Here is an 18,381-nt window from a genome sequence, read left to right on the forward strand (position 1 = left end):
AGATCTGACGTTTATAAAGCATTTTAATCTTGAATCTAAAAGTATAAAACATGACCCAATAAAGGAAGTATCAGTGACAAGAATATTTCACCCTTTTGAGTGCATTATGATATGACCTAACATAATAGTCGAAAAGGTTCACTTCAAGCAAATTTTAATGCAATGTGTATTTTGAACTTTTGTGTAGGAGCTCTACGGATTGACACATGGCGACAATAGAGAGGCGGAGTTTCAGTCTGAAAACATGGTAAACATAATAACGCCCTGAAATTATATCAATTCATTGATATGATTTGATCTTGAAAACTTTTAGGATTGTTTTGTAAGAAACGATTTGAATTTTCGTGATATTAGAAATTACGTGGTTTGTAATGTTAACATGGTATGTGCAGAATAGCAGAAAAAAGGAAAGGAGGAAGATATCAAACGGACACTAATAAGTCCTAGACAAACTGACGGTGTCATAGAAGAAAATCATGATACCAAAAGACAAACCCATTAACATGAGCAAGTCAAAATATAAATAAAAATCCACAAGTGATATTATCATGAAGACAAAATTTTGTCACATCAAATTAGAAATGACGAAGTATTTACTCCTTACGTATGCATTGTTTGCGTTGGAACGTTTGGTCAAATTTTGTATAACTCTTAACAGTTTTTAGCATAATTTACTTTGGCCGTCACTCATGATCTAGAAAGTTTGGGTTTCTATGGATTCAATATCATCATTGACAACTTTTGGTTATGAAACATTTTGGATCCTAGGTTGCGACATTTAAGGGTTTTCTCGAGCGTTTAGGTTAGAAAAATGCACAACATTATAGTATTTTGACAAGATCTAAAACAAATGTGCTGATTTTGAAGACACGAACGTTCTTACGAAGATATTTATTAAACCAAGAAGTAGGGCTCAGTTTGAAATAGGTCCATTTTAGAACCAAATTCTAGCCACTTTGAAATATTCTGATAAAGTTGAAATTCCAAGCCTTACTAGGCCTAAAGTGAACCTTGTCCTTTAAACCATCGGTCATTTACATTTTCTAATCTTAAAACCTGACCGATTGTGAAATTTTTAGATACAAGCACATTTAGCATGACAAAGGATACACAAGACTTTTCAGGTTGTAAACAAAACCGACATTAAGAAAACTAAAACCAAAACACACACACACACAATTGAAAAACAATACTAAAGCTAAGCCAACACGAACAGCTCTTAAAAAACAGGGGTCGTGTCAGGCGCTACGGAATGGTGAGCAGAACATGCTCCACATATGTCACCTGTCGTGTTTCTCATGGAAATACACATCCGCGGTGATCGGTCTCGGCAAAATTCGGTTGTATTTTTTGTCAAGGTAACTGTAGTTGTCGTCTGCAATAGTTAAAGTGATAAAGGACAATTTCCAACAAATCTGAGACTAACTTGACAAATTATTTTCCATATAGGATATATGTGGTTTTAATAGGGTATTTATCATTAAAAAGAAAGCAAATTTAATTAATTTGACGTCATCAGATTTCAAATAAAAAAATGCCCCTGCTTTAAATTGTTAGTCACATGCACTTGACTCTGAAGGTTGTTTTAATTCCATAGTCACAACTGTATGTTTTTTTTTAAATAATTATTATTACTGCAGGAATCTAAATTATATATTTTTCTTTTATTTTTATACATTTTCTTCTCATAATTATCCACTGTCACATCTTCAATGTACATGTATATCTGCATATGTTATTGTAGTATTTCTGTAATTTGTTGCCATAACCATCTATTCACTCACGTTAATGTGTTAGATATGTCAGATACTGCTAATAGATGGTCATAGATCATATCCTAATAAGAGGGTGGTAAAGGGTTATTTTCGTGCAACGTGATCGTCGTTTTTTATTTCACGTTCAACGTGTTTTCACTTTTTTATTTGACGTTCAACGTGTTCTGCTTATTTAATTTTACGTGCATCGTGATTTTTAAAGTCTTATTTTGCGTGCTCGGTATTTTTCAAATAAAATTCAAACACTTGGCAGGGATCGTCAAGAAATAATTTTTTAAAAGCCGTAAACCAATTATGTCATAAATGTGTATACTAAATCGGGAATATCAAGTAAAACAAAGAGTTAATATATACAAGAAGACAGTGACTCAGTCACCAAAGGTTCAAATAAAAGTATTTATTTTTCGTGCAACGTTCATTACAGAAATTATTTCACGTTCAACGTGAAATTATGTTTTATTTCACGTTTTTTTCGTGCCCCCCCTTTACCACCCTCTAATAAGTTATCTTAGCTATAAATTTGGAAAATAAAAATATTGTATTGTATTGTATTGTATAAAGCCTTTCAACCCTTTAAGTATGTTTTAAAACTAATTAGTTTGTGAAATACATATCTTTTTTATTGTGCACATAAAATCATCGATAAGAGTTTAACACGTTAAAGATCGTTAAAGATTCATATTAATATTGAACCACTAACTGAGCACAACGCGCTGTAAAATTGAATGCCCCGATTATCAAACAGAGTTATCTCCCATATTTATGAATTGTCGCTGTTGCTTGGGTCAAGATTAGTCACATCGGGACCTACACACAGTTTACATTGTACACTCCTGCAAGGGAAGTATATATTTACAAAGTGAAAATGGGTTCCGTTATAAAATATTTATTAGGACTGAAAAACCCATCTCTTGTGGCTAATTTTCAGAAATTTTGTCAAATAGAAATTTTACCTGGAACTGAGTCTGAAAAAAAGGATTCTGAGTCTGACTACCTGTCATCCTCATCTCATGACAGTCATGTGCCCAATGGAGATTTACACCAAAGACTTGCCAAAACCAATGGGTTTGTTCAGAATAATAGCAATAGTGTCATTAATAACGAACACTGTAGTCAAAATGGCTCTATACACTCAAATAATGTTGACCACATGGAAAATGTGCAAAAAGACTGTATACAATCAGAGGATAAACAAGAGACCAAGTATATTGTGCATAGCAAATTTCTATATTGGACTTTTCGATTGGGAGCAGGATTTGGAAATGAATTCTTTTATTTGACATTTTTCACATTCTGCTTATGGAATCTCAACAGCTTAGTAATGCGACAAATGGTCATTATTTGGAACGCCGGAATGTATTTAGGGCAAGCAGCAAAAGATATAATTGAATGGCCTCGTCCATCTTCACCACCATGTGCCAGGTTAGAGAATAGATACTTGGAAGAATATGGAATGCCGTCAACCCATGCGACTGTTGGGGTTATAATTCCCTTTGGACTAATTATTATTGGCCATAGACATTATGAGGTAACTATAGACAACTTTCAAGTTTGTGCACTTTCCTATATAAATTTCCTACATGCATGTCACAATGCATATGTTATTAGGTTACAGTAAGAACATGAAGAACGTTCAACGTGTTCAATGACGTTGTTTTTGCCGATTAACATGATTAAGTTGTAAATCATTCATAAAAAACAACTCGAGATCGGTCATGGTAAAAATGTACAAAATGTAGCTATGCATACTTTAAACATGTGTAACTTACAAATGTAGCAACCTTAATTGCATGTATTGAGTAAAAGCCCAGAACATCATAAAATGGCCAGCACTTTAGTTTAGAATTTCCTTAACATTATGTCGTTATGAACCAATTCAACTACATTTTTGTACAATGAAACATACATTGTGCATCAGTATGTATATATATAAAGACCAATTAGGCAACACATCTTTGTGAACAATATCATTACATGTAGGTAAGGTCTAAAAGCCCAAAAGTGGGCTTAGTATAAAAAAAAGTAGCTACAACGTACATGTACATGTACAAGTATTTTGTTTTTATGAGCTGCTGATTTATATATAATATATAGGTGTCTTCAGAGAAGTGTCTATTTTTCTTGATACATAACCTACAACTGCAACTGTAATGTGTTTTTCTAGGATGTGGAAATTTCTTTTCACCAATTGTCATGGAGTCGATTCTTAAGTTGCTGAAATGTCTAAAGAAAACGTGCTAAAAAACACATTACCTCCAGCATTTGTACATGTTCTTACATGTACAAAATGTACAATATACATGTACTTTACATAAATTTGTAATGAATTAAATATTACAGGTCAAAACATACATATGTACATGTATGCTACAGTTTCATTTTTTAATTACTCAATGTCCATGATGTCTGTTGCAGATTTACAAAATGTATACATGTTACAAATTGTATGTATCAGAAAACAAGTTATTAATCATACTACATGTACATGTACATTTATATAAATTTTGTTTAGAGGCCAGCTGAAGCCCAACTCAACATGCTCAAGGTGTTGGATTTTCTTGCTGTGTTGAAGACCCATTGGTAGCTTTCAAGGCCTTTTTAGGGCCTTTGGTCAGATTAATGTTGTTTCTTAGACCCATTCTCCATTTCCATTCTCAATTTTAAGGCAACTACAATGTGTACTGATCTTATTCTTGATTTTTAACATTTTCAAAGGTCTTCTAAATGAACATTGTAATTAAAAGACCTGTCAAATTAGATGCAAAGTTGCCTGTAAAAAAACCATGGTCCTCAGGTCCTAGATTGGATTTGACCATCATGATGTTTATGATGTTGGAGTCTCATTATTGTTTGAGGAAAGATTTCTTCAGTCATTTGTTTTTCAGTGTTTCTTAAAAATAGCACTAATAAATCATGTTCAATGATGTAGACTAAAGATTGTTCAGTGAATGGGATAAGACCATTGGTTTTCCAGTTTGAATGGTTTTACACTAGTAAATTTTTTAAGCCCTTTATACATTTTGTAGCTTGCTGTTAGTTGTGAGCCAAGGCTGCGTGTTGAAAACTTAACTTTGACCTATAATGGTTTACTTTTACAAATTGTGACCTGGATCATGTGGATAGAAGGTTGTCTTGTTGGCACTCATACGTCATCTTCTTAAATATCTAATTTATAGATATTTAAATTTCATTTCATGGCTCAAAATTTCTTCAAGCCTTCAAAAAAAAGATTAATTTTTGTTGAAAATTCAAATGCATAAATTCTTTGTTGACTTGTGACCCATCAAATCCCCAAAAATTGGTATCCCATGAAAAATAAGGAATCAACAGTCATGACAGTCCTGCATCATTATTTTGATATACTGTTGTAGAAAATCTTAAATAAAAAGCAGAACACTGACTGTCATGACTGGAGAACAAGATTTCCCACTTGTTGAGGAAATAACAGAAAGTTTTGTCATCCACTATACCTAAAGGGTTTAACATCCTCTTCCTATAATAATGGAAATTACATATAGTTTTCTGATTTGTAATGCAATCACAACAAATCTCCTTATTTTGATATTCAAAGAAACCAAAGTAAAAGATTGCTTGTTAATTCAATTCAAAACTGGAAAATAAATACTGAACGGTCTGACCCAAGTTTTAAATGCAAGACAAACAAACAAAGAATTATGAAGAAAGTAAGGCAGTCACACATGTTATGCATGTAGAAAATTTTCTTTCATGGGTTATCGGTATGTCCATACATAACAATATTAGGTATACATGTTCTAACATTAAATGTGAAGGATAAACTCTCTGAAGTGTAGCATGCTGTAAGAGTACAAAATCTTCAGGAAAAACTTTGTCACAAAATATTCATAAAAATTAGTAGTAATATTTCAAACACCCACATGGGGGATGATACAATGCACTTGTATAAGTACAACATATGAATAGTACTAGGAATTAAATGTGAAATAATGTCAACATAATTTAAATGCCACAGACAGTATTAGCATTTTTATCATTGTGATCAATATGGTGAATTTTAAACCCATGATTGATCAAATTTTATTGATAACAATATATCGATGTTTTGTCCTTGGTGGTTCTTTATACATGTATTTGCTTTCTTTGAAAAAAAGAAGTGCATGAATATTTTATTCAGGTCATACCCTCTCTTTTGTGTTACAACTGACACAATTTTTGATAATGAAATAAAAAGTAGGAAACCAATGTAGAACCCTAGTTTACAGACACTTAATATACATATTTTATACCTGTAGACAGTTGACATAGATTTTGTACAAATGTATATATAACTGTGTATACAAACAATATAAACAATTGATATAGATTTTACATATAGGTTAGCATAATTAATTTAATTTTCCATTTGAACATGTTATAAACCACTTTCAATAATTGATTGATACTTGAGTATATTTAATAGTTATCCCTTAAGGACGCGGTGTGTCAGTGTAAGATCACCCCGATGGCCGGAGGCCAGAGGGTGATCTAACACTGACACACCAAGTCCGAGTGGGATAACTATTTTACATCCCAGCTGTTTTAGATTAGACGAAAAAACATTTACAATTCATAAAATCTAGTTTAGAACGCCACACAACCATTAAAAAATACTTTCTATATTACTTTATGATGTATACCCGTTATGACCCCAAAACACGATGAGTAGATATCAAACAATATCAACTCGCCCCACTTGCCAATTGGCCCACACTGTATCGCCACTTTATAAAAAAAAATCTCCCCACTCTTGTTTACCGACTCGCCCCACTTTTGAAAAAGTGTAAAATTAAATTGAACAATCAGTCTGAAAACTCACTTATTAACGAAAAAGGTTAAAACCCCACTGAATAAAGGTATGACAACTCGCCTCACTTAGAAAAAGATATTGCTTCCTTTAAGTATGTCAAATTACTATTAGTTCGTATCCAGTCGTCCTGGTTTAGTGGTATGTGTCGTGGCTTGATATGCTAAAGGTCTTGAGTTCGAATCCCAGCATATACACTGGATTTTTTCTACGTGAATTTTGATAGATAGACTGTTCCGTGTAGTTGTATGTTTAATTATAAGTTTTATAGTGGATTTGACATTCCCGCCAAAATGTTACAGAACAAAGGAAAGCATGCATAACAAAGAAACTCAAACTGGGGTGATCTGGTAGGGGTGATCCGGCTCAGATCACCCCTGTTAGAACAAAGGAGCTGGGATGTAAAAATAGATATCATCAGGCTGTCTGTGGGTGATGACCAACTTCTGTTCACACAAAATTAATCATGATATATATACAACATAATATTTACAAACAGGGTCAAGGATTAAAGTCTTCTATTAGAGTATATAATAACATTATATATATATATAAATTGAAATTATAATCATGATAATACATTTTAGTCCACAGAAGAACATGTATAAATCTGCTTTTGCAGTTGGGTGCTCTGGAATTGGGTACATGTACATGATGTGAATATCGTTTTTGTCAATTTTAGCCTAAAATATTAAATTTTCTATGCTTAAACCACATTATCAATTTTGGGAATGTACATGAATCACCTAGTTTCAAGTAATTTTACTATCTCTGATCGATACAAACCCTTATTTTACTACATTTGTTCATGCACATCCATAATGATATTTTTTATAAATAAGGTTGTATCAGAGTTGGTAGATTCACCTAAAACTACATATGTCATGTATGTAGGTGAGGCATGCACATTAGTGATAGATACATACATGTACATGTACATGCTTGTTGCTACTTTACATGACAGTATTTGTCATTAGCTGGGCCAGATGGGCAGCGGTAGAGATCTCTAGAGTTCTCTGTCTATTCCCTAAATGCAGTGTTTACTAATTATTGGTCCTGAATTGTGCTAGATAGGTTTCTATAGCTAAAGGGGTTCCCTATTTTGCTTATGTGGAGTTTTTACTGAATTTGGTATATATCAAGTTCGTAACCCTTAGCTAGCAAAAATGCCATATATGTAGCTTCATAATGGACATGATGGAGGGGAACTTCCCCTAAGCCCCTTTAAATTCACCTCTGGTATACTGTAAATTCAGAAATTGTTGCATGGCGTCAGAGTTGTAAACACAATAATTTAAACTCGCATTTTCAAATATTTTGTATGAATTAAACAGGATTTTTCTCAAATTTGTAAAATTAAAATCACCTTTAACTCTAAAATGACAAAATCGCAATAATAAATGCACACAATATTTTCAAAATTTTAGAGTATATTATCAAGTAATTTCAACAGTTCCACAAAAAATAGAAAATTTCAAACAAAAACAACTATAGGAAACAACATTGATTAGGTCAAAGACTCTAAGGTGATATTGACTTCTCAAAAACTGTAGAGTACATGTATGTTTAGTTAGAAACAATGTGTTTATATGAAATTGAATGTTTTATAAATTTATGTTATCATAGTTGTAAAAGTTAAAAATAATCTAATTGCATGTGTTGTTTTTTTTTCAGTTTGATTTCCCCCTTCCATTAATAGTTGCATTTTTTTGGGCAACAGTTTGTGGACTGAGCAGAATTTATTTGGGAATGCATTCAGTTTTGGTAAGTTTCTGGTCAAATAACAAGTAATAAAATAAGTAGTTGTGGTATGATTGTCAATGAGACAACTATCCACCAATTTGAAAGTTAAAATGAAGTGGATGTAGGCAATTAAAGGCAACGGTATGGCCTTCAGAAAAATTCCGATATGGTATAGTTGCCTATAAAAGGCCCTGACAGGAAAAAAAAAAGAACAAGTCAACATGTTCAACTGAGAAAACTAATTTTATGAAAAACAAATATGATGGACCTAAACCAATGACAACAGCTGAACTACAGGCTCCTGTCTTTGGCACATAAAGAATGTTGCAGGGATAAACATGTATGTGAGTGGTCAACCCTCCCCTTTCATTATTATTAATATTGTGTTAGGAATCCAAAATTATTAGACAGCAATAATTAATAATAATGGTGTAATTTTGTATATGTTTAAAAAGAAGAATAAAGTAACATACTTTCCCTTATGAATAAAAGAATGAGTTGGGAATTCGCCAGTGAGAGAGCATAAAGTACCTGTGCATACATGTATCATATGCAGCTTCTATACATATTCTGTCACAGTGTTTGTGAGTTCCAACCCTGAACATGGCAGGTGGGAATGACTCCAAACAAGATAGAGTAGTTTTCTAGCCTAGGGTTACTTTTTCTCTCCTTGCATTCTGGCTTCCCTCATCAATAAGAAACCACCAAATATTCAAAAGTAGTGTAAAACACCAATAAGGAAATGTGGTATTATTTTCATTGAGACATGCAAACACATGTCTGTTTGGTTTGTTGGTGTTGTTAAGTTACTGCCTTATGACACCATATAGTTTGCCTTATAATTGTAATAGGATACATGTGAAAGCATAAGAATATAGTGTGCCAATGTAGATTTAGGACCCTAGTTGTGTGTGGCGTTTTATACATACATGAAATGATTAGTGTTTGTTCATGAGAGGCTTTAATAATTAGCATAATTTTTGAACAATTTAACATAGATAGGAAGATGTGGTGTGAGTGCCAATGAGACAACTCTCCATCCAAATAACAATTTAAAAAAATAAACCATTATAGGTCAATGTACGGCCTTCAACACGGAGCCTTGGCTCACACCGAACAACAAGCTATAAAGGGCCCCAAAATTACTAGTGTAAAACCATTCAAACGGGAAAACCAACAGTCTTATCTATATAAATAAACGAGAAACACTTATAAACTACATAAACAGACGACAACTACTGTAAATTAGATTCCTGACTTAGGACAGGTGCAAAGATTTGCAGCGGGATTAAACCTTTTAACATGTTTAATGGTACCAAACCTTCTCCCTTTTTCTGAAACAATAGCATAACATCACAACATAGAAAAACACACGATAAAATATCAATTGTCAGGCTTAACTCAATCAAAAAACGTAAATTAATACATTATGAACGAATAAATTTGATCTGTGATATCTGAATGCAAATGCACAGTTAATAAAATATTAGGGACAAACATTCAAGGCCAAAAACCAAACAAACAAGTCCAAAAAAAGCCATGGCAAGACACCACTGCGAAATATTTAACCCTTCGAAGTTTTCACTTTTGTTTTAATAATACAGGTTAATCTTGAAGTTTATACAAATGAAGTAAGAGAGAATTAGAAGATATTCCAAATAATCAAAGCTGGTATATAGACAAGATCCATATTACATGTATTAATATAAAATATGCCTAGAATTTTTCTCTACAATTATACACAATTGCCATACCATTGACTTTTGACTATTTAAAAGTCTGTAAACATTTGTATTTGTTTTCAGGATGTCATTGTTGGAGCAGCCATTGGAATAATCCTGATCCCACTCATGTTACCATATGTAGAAGCCCTGGATAATTTCCAGGTTACCAGCATGTATAGCCCTCTAGTTGTGGTGGGAGGAGAAATATTTTTATTGTACATATACCCAAATGCAACAATTTGGAACACAGCCAAGGGGGATACGGCTACAGTGGTCGGCATCGGAGCAGGTATAGCGGTTGCCACATGGTTGAACTATCAACTAGGTTTTATGATCCCGTCGGAGGTGGCTAAACCATATCATATACCATCGCTATTTACAATAATTTCAATGATACCTTTAGCTGAAGTCAGACATTTAATAGGTATCCTAGTTCTAGTCATTACAAGGGCTGTTGCCAAGCCAATCACTCACAAACTATTCTGTCTATATTATAATGTAGATAGCAAAGACGAAGAAACACAGAGGAAAATAGGCATGGAAAAACCACAAAAATTTGTTGCCTACTTTTGTGTGGGTTTCGCCGCTATATTTATAGTCCCTAATCTGTTGCGGCCTTTGGGCTTAATGAGAATGTCATTTTATACAGAAATGTAAATGTGTATTGAAACAGTGCAATCAATTAGTTTGTGTTTTTATTTTTTACTTGTAGACTTAGCTGTTTATATATTTGCATTAATTTTTTAATGTTTTATAATTATCTAGAGCCCTGATATTAATGCATGATTAATGTTGGACTACTGTGACTACCCTTATAGGAATGATCAAACTGTGGATTCATTTATTTGTGGATTCAGGAAAATTTACAATTGTGGCTAAAAGTAAATTAATTTAGTGGTTCACCTTTATCATGTTTACCAGCAAAATCCATAAAAAGAGGACTCTCATGATAAATAATAAATCCATACTATAAGTTGTTTAGCTTTTCCTGGGTAATCCACTAACAATTGATATCCCCTGAAAAGAATGCACATTGTACAAATGTTGTATTAGACGTAATGGCTAGCACCATTTGATACTTATATTATACCCTGACAGAAGGGTTTCATATTCAAATTTGTTAAAGAAATTTTACCTCATCTGCACCAGTTGTGGTACAAAGTCCATTTAATTTAGAATAACGATGATAAAGACAATAATCAGACTTGAGGTACAATTTCACAGATAATCTCTGAAATTTTTTTGGAGAACCAATTTAAAGTGGATTGACATGATTGAAGAAAATTTTCTTTGATGTCCTGGTTTTGCAAATATAGCCTTAAAAAAATTGTGTACGTCCTTTATCAATTGAATTCATAGTTCACCTTTTACCCTCCATTTCTGTGAAAATAGGGTATCATAGGAATAATAAGGAATCCCCAGAACAAGTAATTGAAATGGTGATTTATCATTTTGAAAAATTTTGGACGAGCTAAAAGGGAGTTTTCTATGTTGAAAACACTCAAATGCTGCATGCCCAAGGCCAGTATATTCATGTCATGTTTTAATAGGATTTATGACTAGTAAAATTAAATTCATTTTAATTCATCAGATCAAGGATTTCATACAAAGTATCTGTTAATGATCCTTTGTAAATTATTGTATATACTCAACACAGTACACACAAGTGTAGTAGAGCATTGAACATATTTTTCATAAATAAAGACTTATTTTTAGAATATATGATAACGGGATACTTTGTATAATTATAAGTTATTTTTCAAACATGAAAAAGTACTGTAATGAAATAAAAAAATTAAAAATAAATTGAAATCCCAAATTCAAAGTTCCATTTAAGAAATTTCTGTTTTACAATAACAACATGAAAGAGCTAACATAAAAGTCTTCAAAGTTAAACAGAAAGAGATCATTTTCCTGGTAATACTCAACAAGTTCATGGTTACCTGGCTTGTACAATGAATTGGAACAGTTATGTGATATTAATCAATTTAAAATGATCTGGTTTAAAGACCTTCAAATAGTACTACCTGAACTTTGAGTTTAGATTATTACAAAAACTGTTTTAAATTTCTTCCTGTTATTTAATAAACTTATATAAGACAGTTGAGTAATTTCTTTGTAAAGGTAACGTTCTTTCAATGAATACTTCCTTTCAATGCTAAGTAGCTTGATTTGATAATTTTTTCAACAATATATACATGTACAAAACTGTCACAAATACTATGAAAATTTTATATAAAATCATAAATAAATATACACATGTATCAAACTGTAATATACTGTGATAATTTTTATGTTTAAATTCATGAAGAACTAGATACTGGTATAAAATTTTCAAAAATTAATTAAATCTGGAGGTAGATGCTGGTTATTCAAAAATTTGATTATTTTGTGAGCCATTTTTATACTACATTCCTTCTGTTCTGATAGCAATTGATATTTCACACTGTCCTTTTTCTAGATGTGTCAATTGTTGACTTAGATTTTGTTCAATAAATGTGATATAATGTTTCTCATTTGTGTATTATATACATGTACATTTGTACCATGACCTCATAAACTTGATCACATGCTTAATCCTGAAAAAAAATAAAGAACTGCATTAACATTTATAAGTTATTTTTTATGTTGCTTGTACTTATAAGGTCATATATATTTAACACAAAACACATTAAATTAAATATTAAAATATATTTTCCTCAAGTAACTGTAAGATGTATTTTACATTTTTTTAGTCTGGTTGCTGTCTAATAGATATATAATTAACTATACAACCCATTTACTTGGCACAATGGTGCCATTATATGTATTTGAATATCATGCATTTGTCATGCTTTAATCATAATATCAGGTAAAATTGCTATAAGCACCCCCTTCAAAATTAAATGGATCATTCTGTTTTCAAATAAAAAAAAAATTATATTGAATATCTCTGTCATAAAAGTTAATGTCACCTTGGATTTTAAATTGGTTTTATTCACCCAATGTACTGATAAAAAGTTACAACAGGTGAGGTACTATGGGCTGACTTTAGTAACCCAGTTTTGTAATCAAAACTGTTATAAACTTTGCACATGGTGTCATTACTTAACTTATTGAACTTTGAACCTTTGTATGTAAGCTTTGATTTGCTATGATCAGGTGATATTCAACACAGGTATTTGCCTCACCTTTGACCTTTAGGTTATATAACATGACATGATATATTTCTGTGTTATATTGTTATAGATAATAGAAAGTAGGTCTATTGGAAACATCGGAAATCTGATTAAAACAATTTTGATTTGATTATTGTAAAAACTCATTCATAAGTACATTTAATAAAACCTATTAGAGAAATGTTTTGCATGTCCATAATTCCTAAATATTCATTAGATAATTATGCAGTTTGTGATCTTCCGGTGATTATTCCTATAGACATGATAGATATGCATGTGTACATAAAAATTAGGACCATATATATTTGCCTGATAGATAAGTGTCATGAAACATGGACAAAAGATTGTATTCGACCAATTTGTTCTTGATAAAGAAGAGCCATAAAAAGAAGCATCTCATGAAAAATACTGAATCCACATTATAAGTTGTTTATCTTTACCTGGGAAATCCACTAACAATACACCTTATCGCTATTTGTCCGCCATTACTGGATATCACAAAGGTTCCCGTAAAATTTTGACGTCATAAAACAAAATATCTGACACCACAATGGAAGAGTGATTGTTGTATGACGTTAAAAGTTCAAGCGGCCGGGTCAGTCGGGATTAGCGATAAGGTGTATTGATATCCCCTGAAAAGAATGCACATTGTATTAGACGTAATGTCTAGCACCATTTGATACTTATATTATACCCCGACAGAAGGGTTTCATATTCAAATTTGTAAGAAATTTTACCTCATCTGCACCAGTTGTGGTACAAAGTCCATTTAATTTAGAATAACGATGATAAAGGCAATAATCAGACTTGAAGAACAATTTCACAGATAATCTCTGAAATTTTTTTGGAGAACCAATTTAAAGTGGATTGACATGATTGAGGAAAATTTTGTTTGATGTCCTGATTTTGCAAATATAGCCTTTAAAAAAAATTGTGTACGTCCTTTATCAATTAAATTCATAGTTCACCTTTTACCCTCCATTTCTGTGAAAATAGGGTATCATAGGAATAAGAAGGAATCCCCAGAATATTCCTAAATATTCATTAGATAATTATGCAGTTTGTGATCTTCCGGTGATTATTCCTATAGACATGATAGATATGCATGTGTACATAAAAATTAGGACCATATATATTTGCCTGATAGATAAGTGTCATGAAACATGGACAAAAGATTGTATTCGACCAATTTGTTCTTGATAAAGAAGAGCCAGTGTAACAATAGTTGTATGGTCAAATTAGACTTGTATCTTTTATGTAACATATAAGCTCCTTATAGAGATTTTATGTATTAATGAGGTCAGGTGATAAATGGACAAAAGATTATATTTGACTAATTATTTACTGAGAAATAAGAGCTAGTAGACGGACTTAGATGTATCTTTTCCGTAAGAATTAAGCTTCTTATAGAGATTGTGTTTTGAGGCCATGTGAAATTAGTTCCTTGATTTTTTTCTAACTCATCAATGATGTAAAATTTTAAAATAAGAACAATTTTTTTTTCAAGCATAAAAGTGAATAATTGATAAATACACATTACTTTTTTTGGGGACGCCTGTTTGCGTTGAAGGATAAGTTTCTCATAAATGATTTTAAAGAAGAGGTTATAATGAACAAGTAGTGAACTGGAATTTTATTTTAAAAAGGTATTATTCCATGAAATTATACATGCATATATATATATATATGGATTTAAGGCATTATTGAACATGTTGAATGAAATATAAAAAGACCTCTCCCAATTTTTAATTCTTTGAAATAATTTTCACTTAAGAACAAATAACAGACATGAACTATTAAAACATATACATATATTATAGAATATATTGATGTAAAGTCTTTCAGTCAGAAGATACTCATTATAAATTCATCATTAATAATTTTTGCTTTGAACCATGTCTTATTTATGGATTTCTTTTTTACATGTTTGTTTTGCTATACAAAATGTAAATATATGAAGTAAGACGGGAATGTTTCAGTTTCAGCAAGTATACATTCAAATGTTTGATTGATAAATAGCTTAACAAGATGGCTGCCATCAAGGTTAATGGAGGCCAGAGAGTTTGTGATAGGAAAAAGGGAGGGAAAACAAAAGCTTGCTTTACGGTTAGATGCTTATTGTCCAGGTACACATGTTACATCGTAACATGGTAATTTCCAATCAAAACCTTTGTTTCCAATTACAGGGTATATGAAGAGCATATAAGGTCCACTGGAAGAAAATGTTACCCAACATGTTCACATTATTTTAAAGCCTCCAAGTTTTTGGCAAAGAAATAGCTAATTTTAAAATCTTAAATGTGATCCTCAAAGTTTGCAAACAACAGCCTCCTTGCACTTGAGTTAAGCAGGCTATCACAAAACCAAAGAAGCAGTTCATAGATAAATCTGCTTTGTTTGATACCTTGTTTATTGCCAGTATTTTAAAGTAAAAAATGCTTGAAGCTTTTCATTACTATCAATTGATCAACTTAAGTCAAACCTATATATAAAGTTCATCCTTGGGACAAGAGAAAATTGACATGTCCATGTGATTGAGGTTCAAATGTATAAAGATTACTACAGCGGGACAAGGAGAGTATGACCTGACAAAACAAGTTTCAACTATATGTTAAAAGAAATTGAAGTAATTTCATTCTTTATAAGAATTTCCTTCTTCCCAAAGAAAGAAAACCCAGTTGATATTGAGTGTGTTTTTGCTTGTTATGATCTTGACCAGTTATTATATATGTATGTGAAAGTCTATTGTATGTAAATTTTACATTGTATATTGTTCAGGCTTATGATTGTACAAATTCATATGGTTAATTCATTTATTTATTTTTGTCTCTGTCAAAAAATGTCTCATTGATTTTTCATTCCCAAAATAACCTTGTGTTTATGTCAATTTTTTTATGAAAAGAAAATGAGTTGTTATATTTAGAATTATTAAAGTCTAACACAGGAAGTAGATATCAGATAATTTTTTTACGGTTTTAAGTGCAACAAAGGAAGTTAACATTGATAAGGCCGTTCTAAATTATTTCTAGGTTTAAAAGTTGACACGGCAATACCCGCAATTAAAGGTAGAAGCTAAACAATTTATAAAAAATATTAAATCTGGAAAGAATGACAAAATTAACTGTTGAATGACATTACTTTTCATTTTTTAATTTGAATAAAACCCAAGTAAAATAGTTTTTAAATGAAATATAAATGGATTTTTTTGTGTTTTTATGTTTTTAATATTTAACCTTTTTTTTAAAGTCTAAAAATTGAATTTATTAAGTGACATTTTAAACTATTATGACTGTGTAAACAAGTAATTAGATATAAATAGTTCGACCTTATTTAAGTTCAACATAATATCATTTTTTCTTTCTTTCTGAACCCTATTATGACAGGATTTTAAACATAGAATTATTTTTGGGTGATAATAATTATTAGGTAATAGTATGTGAACCTTATCCTTCATTGTTTACATACAACATTAGTACATATAACTCCCAATATTTAAGTCAATCAGGACACTGACAGGGAAAAGGACATCCTAAATAGGTTTATATGTTTTAGATCAACATATTTCTTTTCTGTTATTTCTTTTTTTTTTAATTTTTTTTTGGTACATGCAGCATTATGCATGATCAGGATAAACAGTAAAATTTTGAAAAGCAAAATAAAATGTCTATATCTTAATGAATTTTGATTGGCTATTTTCCTGCTGAAAGTTTGGGTGTCGCCTACCAGTACTCGAGCATCCTCCATTAATAAAATCTTCCCACCATAATAGACAAGAGTGCAATAAATTGTGTTAAACTCCAAAAATCAATCAATCAAGCAAGTAAACCAGTTACTTTTAAATTGTAAATGTTAGTCTTCAAATGGAGGTTTTTGAATTTTCTGCTAAGCAAGGAGGATAAATGTCTGTGTAAACAAGTCTATTATATAATGTATAGCTTGAAAGGCAAAAGTTAAATGACAATTATTTTTTTTTTTGATTTCAAAAGCGTAATAAAGTTGTTAAAATGAGACGTTTTTTAAATTTTAGAATTGTGTGGTTTCATGACGGCATTGAAAAAACCAAAGAACATAAAAATGAAATATTAGATCTTGAAAAAAAGATGAGATTAAGATCCTAGAGGTGCCCTCTATGATGGGCAAATAACCTTTGGATATTTTTGTGGTGAGAATAGCATGATTGTGAAATAGATGATGTTCCTGAAAGAGAGTGGCAAGAAGAAAAATAAAAAAAGAAAAAAGTTGATTTAAATATTAATGAAAAACAGTTTAAGGTTGAATGATACTTTTGTAATTATTGGCAATCAAAATATGCTATAAACATTAAGCTTTACCATCCTAGTATTAAAATCAGAACACAATTATTTTCTTTTTAAATATTATTTGACTTGGTCAAAGTTCATAATTTAAAATTTATTGTACATTGTTTCATTTAAATAAATTATACTATAAGGAACAACAGACACTATAGAGAGGTTATGTATATATATAAGAAATCCTTTGTAGTAAAAATGCCTTGAAGAAGTAAGAAAGATATGTCAATACTTCTTGCTGTGATATGTGTGACTGGCAATGTATTTGTTTTTACTGTGAACAAAGTTAATAAAATTCATATCGTTGTTTCTTACTTGATTATTCTTTTCGCCATGAATGAGATATGATAGAAAAGTAGAAAGATAGTGATGATGAATTTGATGTCCTGATGAGAACATGTTATTGTCATATAAATATTGACCCAACAGACAGCATCAGTGTTCTCTCCAGGCTGTCGCTCATCCAGATTTTTAACATGCTAGTTTACAAAATACAGTCTGTAAGAAGACATGCAACCTACGAGGTGGAGTTGTTATGACTGAGCCTCAACCACCTTTAATCTTATCATTAATTGCTGTATGCTTAGCTCATAAGAGGCAAACACCAATTTTCAAGTTTTTTTTTAATTTTCACTTCAGTGATGCTGAAGTCTGAAATATTTGAAAGTCCAAAACCTATTACATGTTGGAAAGCTTATAAGATTCTTATAAAACTTAAACAGACCAAAAGTAAGGCCAAACTCAAACAAGGAATCAGAGCTATGCGTAAGAGAGATACATTCCTTTATTTAAAAGGTTTTGAAATTTTATAAAAGCAAATCTATATAGAACACAATATCCATAGTTTGA

The 18,381-nt window shown here is 31.3% G+C and overlaps 1 protein-coding gene across 1 annotated transcript; it reads left to right on the forward strand.

Moving 5' to 3' along the window:
• The first annotated feature begins 2,533 nt into the window (after nt 1-2,533).
• Nucleotides 2,534-17,838, forward strand: LOC139514141 (sphingosine-1-phosphate phosphatase 2-like). The gene is made up of 4 exons (XM_071302917.1): nt 2,534-3,303; nt 8,272-8,361; nt 10,146-13,454; nt 14,283-17,838. The coding sequence occupies exons 1-3, from the start codon at nt 2,641-2,643 to the stop codon at nt 10,719-10,721; spliced, it is 1,329 nt and encodes a 442-aa protein (XP_071159018.1). The 5' UTR covers nt 2,534-2,640; the 3' UTR covers nt 10,722-13,454; nt 14,283-17,838.
• Nucleotides 17,839-18,381: the final 543 nt, after the last annotated feature.

Source organism: Mytilus edulis, chromosome 3 (assembly GCF_963676685.1).
Source record: "Mytilus edulis chromosome 3, xbMytEdul2.2, whole genome shotgun sequence".
NCBI classification, from domain to species: domain Eukaryota; kingdom Metazoa; phylum Mollusca; class Bivalvia; order Mytilida; family Mytilidae; genus Mytilus; species Mytilus edulis.